The sequence below is a fragment of the Fragaria vesca genome, linkage group LG3 (assembly GCF_000184155.1).
Source record: "Fragaria vesca subsp. vesca linkage group LG3, FraVesHawaii_1.0, whole genome shotgun sequence".
Classification (NCBI taxonomy): Eukaryota; Viridiplantae; Streptophyta; class Magnoliopsida; order Rosales; family Rosaceae; genus Fragaria; species Fragaria vesca.
Window position 1 is genome coordinate 12,611,443 of NC_020493.1, and position 10,253 is coordinate 12,621,695.

Consider the following 10,253-nt stretch of genomic DNA (forward strand, 5'->3'; position numbering starts at 1 on the left):
CAAAAAAAAATCTAAACCCAGGCCCACCCAAATCTACCACAATCCCGGCCACACAAGAATCCTGGCCCACAAAGCTATACTGCACCTGAGGCAGAAACGCCGCCCCACGACCTAATGTTGGCCGCCACCGGAAAAGCTTCTCCATCTGAACTCAGCACACCATCTTCCAAAATCCGCCGAAAACACAACAATTGGACGTAATCCATATCGAAAATCGAATCAGACCAGTCTTTACCGCCATGTCATCCCCGTCAATGCACCACACCGTCGTGCGTTTTAGATATAAGTCCCAGATTGCCGCTCCTGGCCGACAACTAGACGTCATGCTGGAACAACCTTCCTTGCACAAAGATCAACACCAACTATCCATCCTTCGTCCTTGCAACAGCTTACCTCTCTCATTCCACTGTCGTAGATCATCACCCTACGACCACCAGGATCAACCGCCCATAAATCTCGTCAGACAACAGCATCAACGGACGCGCCGTCAGACGAAAAAGAAAACGAGTTTTCAAAACCCTAGGATCTCCAGCTTTGACGGAGCAAAAAAAGACGAGTAGGTATGCAATGCTTCACGGACTTAAAGACTTACAAAACGGAGAACTGTTACACGGCTACATGTTTAGTAAGTACACCTCTGAAAGAAAGAGGAAATGGTTCTTCATATAGTACCTAGGGAAAAAGATGAAAGATTGAATAATCCGTCCTTTCCTTAAGATTTAGTGTCCCTTTCTAGTTTTCCAAAACATTCATTCACACATTGTCCTTCCTTAAAAGACCATTTTAATAAATAAACTATTCATATTGGCAATTACAAATCTCTATTTGGTCTCAACTATTTTTTTTTTATTACTTTTACATATTGTTACCAAATCAGTGTTGTGGGAATCTTTAATTTTCTCATTCCCCTATGAAACCAGCAAAGTTGTCGCCTTCCTTCCCATGAACTTCAATCCCCAGTCTATTAGGGACAACAAATATAACTTTGGACTTTACTACTCTAAATTGAATTTTAAATTTCTGAGTAACCATTCAGCATTTCAGCTGTATATTAACCACTATATTATTAACATTTCTAAATTAACATCTCTTCATCTACTCCAGTAACGTCCAATATATATTTACTGCAGTCTCTGGACTTGAGAATAATGTCCTAAAACGATTGAATTGTGAATTGAGCTTATGAATTCTCAGAAGTAGATCCCTGCAGAGTTTTAACTTTGGAGGCTGTATGCAAGCCACATATATCTTTTTGAAATCAAGGGAAAAGCTCCAATAGAACCCAAAAAACAAGAGTTAATAGGAAAAACAAATCAAACCACAAAGAGAGAGCTTAAATTGGCACAAACTGGAATAGATTTACAAGCAGATTACCTCAACCATTGGTAATTTGTTCTAGCATTTAGTAGCCATACACAGGCAATCAAAGGCATATTATTTTGCCAAAATTAATCCTCATAAATCCTATTTAATCTCATAATTGACTCAATAACAACAAATTTGTATTGTCTATCCAGCATTTTCCATCCATACCAATATTGGAGCTCATATACACGTGTAGACTATACGTTCCATTTATTTGTGAATTGAAATAATTTTCAGAAAAGAACACACAAATGACACATCCTTAATCACATTGTACTCTTACATAATCCTTTTGTTACGAAAGAATGGTACGTACGTACTACATATGTCATCAATCATAAGAATGTTTAGGTGCCATTTTTACATGAGTTTTCTTTTGTTACAATTTATTCATGATTTTTTTCTTCTATACTTTGTGTTTTCAAAGTCATAGAATTAAAATTACTGATAAATATCTGTCATTCCAGCACAATACCCCCAAAAAGAAACAACATTTGAGAGCTGCCCAAATTACTATTCTTAATTTTATCCAAAATTTAAATAATTTTTGGTAATAGAACTGATTTAATTAATAATTTTATGTTCAATAACGAACCCACTAATCTCTCTCCCCCCAGCTTGCTACTTTTGTATAATAGAGGAAGCTCAGGAGTTACAACCACAACCAATTCTCAACCGCTGGATCAACCTCCAGATCAACGGCTGTTAATCCATGTGGCTCATTACAAGGCTTAGTTCAAGCTTATTCCCCCAGCTCTGTTATGGTCTGTGTCTCATTCTCTCTCTCTCTCTCTCTAGCTCACACAGAGAAAGAACAAAACAAACCCACAAAAACCTCCCCTGGAATAATTCTAGCCTGAATTAGTTCCTTTTTCCTCCTCCTTAATTTCCTTGAACCTTCCTGTCCAAACATGGAAGGAGAAGATAGTGCTGCTTCTGATCATCATCTTCACCATCGTCATCACGGTGTTTATGGGTTTAGAAACAATAGCATACAAACTCCTCATCACCATCACCACCAACTCTTCCGGCCTGGTCCTCCGTTGACGGCCATAGACAGGTTCCTGTGGTCTCAGAACAATGCAAAGAACAAAGAGAGACTCATCTCCTCATCAAATGGGTGTTCCTCATTTGGTGGTGCGATGGCTGATCTGCAGCCTTGTTCGAATTGGCCTCCGAGTAGTCTCGGAGAAGCCAGCTTGGATGAAATGCTCTTTATTAATCATGGTGATGCCATGACTTGGCCACCAGAGAAAATCCAAAACCCTAACATGGTGTTCAAAGAAGATCAGATGAAGGTGGGTTCAAAAGGCGTCGGAAAGAGAGCTAAAAAGGGTTCATCTGTGCCTTTAATCAAAGGACAGTGGACAGATGAAGAAGACAGGTAGATTTGATTTAATGTTTTAACCCATTCGGTTTTTGTTAATGTGTAAATGTTTATGTAAAAATGATTCTTGCTTGTGTTTGTTTCATATATTACAGAAAGCTGATTAGGTTGGTGAAGCAATATGGAATGAGGAAATGGGCACAGATAGCTGAGAAGCTTGTAGGTAGGGCTGGGAAGCAATGTAGAGAAAGGTGGCATAATCATTTGCGCCCTGATATCAAGGTTTGTTCTTAATCTTTTACGATGTTGTTATAGATTTTATTAGTCTGACAATTGTTTTCCTGAAATCTATGAACTAAAACCTTTGGGATTAGTTCTTAGATCTTTTTGTTTTGGTTTTGATAGATTCTTGGTATAATTAAGTGGTTACTAACTTCTTTTTTTTGGGCAATGGTTACTAGCTAGTTCGTAGTCTGTTAGGATAAATCTATGCTCTAACTCCGTGAAGTCAACTGTGCAAATATAGATTGTGAAGATTATAAGGATCTATCTTTAGATCTAAAGAGATTTCTCTCTTTCCATTTGGGTCTGTCATATATCACAAATCAAAACTAGGGTTTCTATTGTTCGATTCATTCCCTAGCTAAGTAGCTCTAGCTTATTTCTTCTAAATTTCATATTATTTGTAATTCAATTTTTCCTAGGGTTTTGTGATTCAGTTTGAACAGTAAAAAAATTAAAGAAATTGATTGCATAGTTTGAGTTCCCTCAATTTCGTTTTGGTTGTTTTTCTTTTGTTCTCTCAGAAAGATAGCTGGACTGAAGAGGAAGAGAAGATATTAGTGGAAGCTCATGCTGAGGTTGGCAACCGTTGGGCAGAGATTGCCAAACGCATTCCAGGAAGAACCGAAAATGCCATCAAGAATCATTGGAATGCCACAAAAAGGAGGCAGAATTCCAGGAGAAAGAACAAACAGACAGATACCAAAGTTGGATCATCATCATCATCATCAAATAAGCCTCCTCAACCTTCCATACTTCAGAACTACATAAAAAGCAAGAATTTCAATAACAAACCTAACAACAACTCTTCTTCCAATGTTACCCCTACCCAGAGCAATATTAGCACCACTACCCCTACTAGCTCTTCCACTCTCACCCAGGATGAACCTTCGAAAATCCCCTTCAACATTGTGCTCTCGGACCCATCGGATTTATCTAGTTGTGATCACTCTCCATTGAACATTGCAGCAGATTCATACAATGATGATGAACTTCTCTTCATGCAGAACTTCTTCAACAACAACAATAATGTTCAAAATCACAATCAGCAGCAGCAGCCATTACCCATCGACAATTACAATAATGGTCTTACTGCAACTCCAATGGATACTACTGGTTGGTTTGCCACCTCAATTCCAAAACCAAATATGTGCACCAACAACAACATCCAGGCAGCTGTTCACAATATAGAATCTCACATCGGAAGTTCTACAGAAAACGCGTCATCCATTAATCCCGTTATCAGTGCTGATCACTACCTCTCTTACCTCTTAAATGGAGGAGCAAGTTCATCATCATCATCCGCGAATCATGATCATCACATGGGGAATTGCTATAACATGAACATTGATTTGGTGACTCATCAACAGCAAGCAGCAGCTTCTGCAACTGAAAGGAGAGAGATGGATCTGATTGAGATGGTTTCTTCTTCGTCTTCTTCCCAGTTTGCTCAAGGTACCAACACTACTAGCTTCTACTGATCTCCAAGAACGATCCAAAGTTCTCAATTGTCCAGTAGCTAGCTGTAGCTGGAATACCAACATCTTTGATGGGGTCACCTTGGAAATGTGAAGGCTGGAGCTTTTCGTTTTCTGTTTCGGCATATGCAGGAAAATACCAATGTGGTTCAGTTCTTGTTGCTCAAATGGTAGCGTGGTGATAAGCGTTTTTAGTTTTTCTTGTTTTCTCCAAAGTCGGTGTGACTGTGAACAAATGGTGTGTGGTTTTCGTTTCCTAGCTGAACTTCTGTTGCAAATCATTATTATTTTCTGTATTTTCTGTGTGTTACTTTTCTGAGTTGTGTTACTGTCTTCTTCTTACTTTTCCTAACAGCCTCTGGTTCATTACAGTTTTGTTGACGATGTTTTTTGGCGGACATGTTAAAAGAGGTTGCTGGAATCTTTGTCCCAACCTGAACTCTCAACTCATTGCATAAACAGAGTTATATGCAAAACTATACACACCGAATGAATCATTCTCAGCTAACTCGCGGGATCTCTCTCACTTGCATTTGCTCTTATCTGAGTCCCACGTCAGTAGTTAGGGTTTCTTTCCTTCAAGGATTAGGCTTGAAAGTATAAGAGAAGCAATTCTTTGTGATTGTTTGTTATCAAGTAACCAGATTGCTACAAAATTTGGAAAAAGAAATCTCTTGCATGCATGGGAAAAAGACGTACAAAATGAAGAAAATTATTAGAACCCTTTTTGGCCCCCTTGGGTTTGATCATTCGTTCCCTAGATTCAATCATTTTCACTTCGTGAACCAAATTATGTTTTGTATAGAGTTCTGGTATTAGTTACTACAGAAAAAGTTCAAAGTTGGCAGAAAAACTTGTGGATTTCATCTTTAGTCTTCTGTGAGCAAAGAGAGAAAGCGGATCGTCAAGAACCGAGGCATTTGATCTTTATAACAAGGCATAATACCGTAGATCGATGGCATAAGTTGATGAAGGCAATTTGTTACAAGCTTCGGTAATTTGCCTACATCTTCCAAGTTGCTAGGTTACACAGTCGGATAGACGATGCAACTTCAAAGTATTTATGTAGCAGTGTGTACTTGGGGTTATGTAAATGTTTTACACAATTCCTTTGCATTCGCATCAAGTATAAACTAGACTTATAGTCCACAATTCCTAAGTTGATACACAAAGGAGTCACAATCATCCAAAAGTTTAAGCTTATAAAACTTCTTAAACCTACATGCAACACTGCTGCCTTGCTCTCTCTATAGTGGTGCATGTGCTACTCTAGAGACGTATAACATTTAATTTTGTTTTGGCTTCTTTTTTTTTACATCTTTACATGCATATCCATGTCTCTTAGTTTTACATTTTCTTCTTCTTTATGGATTTTTCCATACATTACTACACAGATATGCAATGGAAATTTGGTAAAAAAAAATGGAGCAAACGAATAGATTGCCATAGTGATGTAACATTAGCATTAGTAGTCACATAATTGTTTTTGGACATGTAAAATTGGACTTTGAGCCTGTATTGATCTTAAAAGACAGAGCAAAACCAGGCCTAACTAGCCCGGCCCAATTTAGTAATCCAAATTTGTCATTTCCTCTATTTAAAAAAAAAAAAAATTGTCATTCCCTCTCAAAAAAGAAAATGTTACCTTAGAGGCTTAGACTCTAGAGGGAGAATTTAGATTAGGAGAGAAAACTTGCTCACTAAAGAAAAAAGAAACGTTACTAGTATGCGCAAAATTAATGACATTTTATCGATATTAATATGGTCCAAGTAACAAAATGTGATTTTTCTTATGTTTTCAATCTGTTATATCTACTGGTACACTCGCACAGTTAGTGTATTAATTATAAAATAGAAAACATGAGAAGTAGAAACACAAGAATTTCTCTTGCTTCTGTTTTCATCTTGGCAAATCCTCGTGTTTATAGTCTCACAATTGTCACAAAACGTTTACAACTCAAAGGTTAATTATAAATTAATTACCAACATCTAAAGGCGTAAAGGTTACACTGGTTTGTGAAACAATATTTGGTATTCGTAATTCTTTATAAGGAAATCAAACTATGAGAATTGATTAACTTTGAACAATACATCATCCTCACAAACAAAGAACTGTCAATTGTCCAAGCACGCCATGCAGTGCCCTATGGATTTTTCAGCATGATTTATATCGTGACCCGTTGGCTAGTGGTTAGGCGTTAGTTAAAGTACATGCAAGTGAATTCTTTATCTATTTTTACAAATAGGGAGTAGTAAAACTCAAAAATTCTCATTCTGCATTGTCCATGCACATCGATACAGGTTTAGCTTTACTTCGGAACGGAGTTCGATAAATAAACTGGTATGGAGATTGGAGAAGAATTCATGGAAACAATGTGAAGAAGGTATGGGGAGGCATGGAATGGGGAAGATGAATATAGACATAAGAAGAAAGACGAGTAGAGAAAGCAATCTGGCTAGGTCTCTTAACTAATAATTAATCACAACCACCTTCCATTTTCACGTGAAGAAACCGTCATTTTCTGCTTGGCCTAACCTAATCCTGAGGATCCCATTTGGGTAGATGCTTCCATTTGACTATATACCTACTATTGGTCAAGATAGACCAAAATGCCATGTCTAGTCATTTGAAAATTCCTACTAGGCGTTAAGCTTCTCCCTTTCCAATTCGACAGACTAGGGAAGGATGAAGAAGAATAATGCCTCCAGATCGACCTCCAGTAACATACATTTACAGCACGCGTACGTATTATAAAAGGAGTCGTATGTCCTCATAATTTTTTTTGTCAAGTATTTTCCTCTAACTTCCTTTTATATCCCTCATTTTATGTCAAACAAGACAATAGATTTTAGCAAGAGTCGCTCTCTAGTTATAAGATTTTGATAAAAAGATAAATAAGAAACTCAATAAAGATATAAATCAACTAATATATCTTTAAGATATTCATTCGTGTCTCTTTACTTGGAATATCTAACTAATCTCTACTTCGTTAGAGAAAGAAAGAGCAAATTTTTCCTTGATTCCACACCTTGCATTGCATTTAACAATGTCAAACACTATTGTAGGAATAACTCTGGTGGTATATTCATCAACGGCAAACGGACAATACCACCCCAAACCCCAAACCCCATGAAAGACAAGACCACCCCAAACCCCATGAAAGCTCGACCATGAATCTGCACGCAAAACCATTGCCAATATCGTATTTGACTACCAATTGATGGAGGACAACATCTTTTATATGAATCCAATATTAGTTGATCAAATGAGTTGATATAGTAATTAGTTAATTATCAACCAACTTTTATGTTCTGATCTTGTCAATTGAATATGAAGCTCTGAATTATCAAATTGGATGGAATCCAATTCAATGTCTCTTTGTTTAGTGTATTTTTCTCAAAAATATTTTAAAAAGTTTTAAAATAGGGGTTGTGCATCTAGTAATTAACTATGTGTAAATAAAATTACTCATCATATTACGAGATCATATGTAATGTGGTATGTGATACTAAAGTAGAATCAAAAGATAAATCCCCATAAATATATCCCAATTAGAGTTTGGTCATGATGCAATAGGGCATGGGAGGAACTACGAATTTGGTGTAGGGTGGCTTGGTGATGTACAAACATTATTGTACAAAATTTCTCTCTTTTTGTTTTTTGTTTTTTTATCTTTTTTGTTATCATATATATAGTGTGTGCAAACTTAAATTTGACAAACACATAAACATGAGCAACTATGCCCAAAATTTAACCGCCCAAATCTCACATTGAGCCGGGTAAAGCCTATAAAAAGGAATCACGCCTTGGATTGCTAAAACTGACCCGTCGTCATTTTCCCAATCATTAAGTGCTTGCATGTACAAAAGTTTGTAAACACGCAATATCAAATCAAGTGGAAATGAGGCAACTAAATGACTACCCGAAAGGTAACAATGACCGAAAATTAGTATCGCATCAACCAATCATTGCAACTTCCGTCAAAACCCGCCGCTTTCCCAAGCATTAAGCACTCGGATCTATTTCGACATGTACGGAAGTTCGTGACACCATAGCATCAAATCAAGTGGAAATGAGTAAACCAAATGACTATCTGAAAGGAGAGACTGAAAGAAGAGGGGTTTAAAACAAGCATCAACTCCTTATCCATCCCACCCCGTCCACACTCTTCCAACCCAAACATGAACGATAATTCCAAGCCGTTATCCACAGCTCCAATCCGACCCACAACCACACCTCCGACATCGCCACATCTAAAGCAAGTTCCGCCACCAATCACCAAGATCGCATGAAAAAGAACTTCCCACCCCCATCTCAAATGCGAGTCTGACCGAAAATAATGGGAAATCCCCACCAATGCCGACCTTATTCTCTCTCAAGAGAAAATGTCTCATCTCCCAATCAAATTTACTATTACAATGGTGAACTAGGATTAGTTTCTTTTCATTAAAGCCTGCAGGTCTTCTATAGAGGCATAGAGCTGTAACGATCAAGTTTACAACCAATTAAACAAATTTCTCTCAAAACTATCTTTTTTTTTTATAGGATAAACAACTCGTGAGTCGAACTCACAATCTCCCACATACTAAAGAGAGACTTATGCCGTTAGGCCAAATGATACTGGGCTCAAAACTATCATTATGGTTCCTTATTTGCTTTAATTTACGTTTACGGCCAAATTAAAAAGTCTTCTATATTTTCTAAATTGTTCGAGTCTCGAACTTATGCAAATGTTTGTGAGCAAACCAGTGCGTGCTCTCTATAGTGCTCACATGGTTAGCTAATGAAATAAATTATGGTTAATCACCCTTATATTTACATCCAATATCGAAGAATAACAAAAGATGAACTTGAAGAAGTCCAAAGTTCAAACCCTTCTAAAAAAAATAAGAACTCTTCTCTCTCTCTCGCTTGGCGGCAGCAAACCCTAGCCCTAGGGTTCTGCTCGTCGAGATCCTTGGCCTCTGAGGAGGTTTTGCCCTCTCATGACGCCTATCTGACGCTCTCTTCGAGAGCATGCACCCTCTCTGTTCAAGAAGGGCTCTATAGAAGTATTTTTTGGTCAGGTTGTCGTTCAGTTTTGTTGGGTGGTGTTCGGATGGAACCGAATGTCGTTCAAGAACTCTTGCTAGAAGAGATCGGGTTCCGATTCAATCAGCGTATGGGATCCAGGAACGCAAGCTGTCGGTAAGAAACATTGTCTGATCTAGTTTGCCGATCCAATCGGGACTGTGATATGGTACCTTTGGCGTTGGTTTTCTTGGAATCAACTGTGTTTGAGGCAGATCGCCGATGACGACAAGCTACTAGATTGGCGATCGGATGGGCGAGCTTTCAACTTGAAGAGAGAGATTCGTCAAGGTGGTGTTGATTTCGTGGTTGGGTATGGCATGGCTTCTCTCCGTTGGAGGCGTCAACGGAGGCCGTTGTCGAGGCAACGGTGGAGGTCGACGATGGGAGTGCTCAGGGTGCCAAAGATGGATTCACAAACATGGGCTTGGGCCATTGTGGGCTTGGCTGGAGAGCATTGGGTTTTGGACCTTAGGCCCGCTCATTGTTGGGTCTGAATATGGGACCCAAGAGGCTGGGTTGGTCTGGTGTGGGCTCTATCTCATCTTTGGATTAGAGGCCCAAAATTATGGTTCTTTTTCTTGAGAGGCTGATTGCTATCCAAGTTTCTCACAAGCTTGGTGTCTTTTGCTCTCTCGGGAGTTACATCCCGCTCTTCTAGTAGGGTGTCTCTCCCTAGTTACGGTTACTATTATATTTACATTGCTTTTATGACATATGCAGTGCAGGA

The 10,253-nt window shown here is 38.3% G+C and overlaps 1 protein-coding gene across 1 annotated transcript; it reads left to right on the forward strand.

Moving 5' to 3' along the window:
* The first annotated feature begins 2,276 nt into the window (after positions 1 to 2,276).
* LOC101298695 lies at positions 2,277 to 10,020 on the forward strand. Its single transcript, XM_004295696.1, has 7 exons — positions 2,277 to 2,749; positions 2,848 to 2,974; positions 3,499 to 4,005; positions 4,345 to 4,429; positions 4,549 to 4,630; positions 9,520 to 9,640; positions 9,739 to 10,020. The coding sequence occupies exons 1-7, from the start codon at positions 2,277 to 2,279 to the stop codon at positions 10,018 to 10,020; spliced, it is 1,677 nt and encodes a 558-aa protein (XP_004295744.1).
* The last annotated feature ends 233 nt before the right edge of the window (positions 10,021 to 10,253 follow it).

Excerpts from the sequence above, each read along its gene's own strand:
- LOC101298695 (XM_004295696.1), top strand. The coding sequence starts at position 2,277 with ATGGAAGGAGAAGATAGTGCTGCTTCTGATCATCATCTTCACCATCGT. Across the intron at positions 4,430-4,548 it reads TTCTTCCCAGTTTGCTCAAG|GCTGGAGCTTTTCGTTTTCT; the intron begins GTACCAACACTA and ends GGAAATGTGAAG. Across the intron at positions 4,631-9,519 it reads GTTGCTCAAATGGTAGCGTG|GTTGTCGTTCAGTTTTGTTG; the intron begins GTGATAAGCGTT and ends TTTTTTGGTCAG.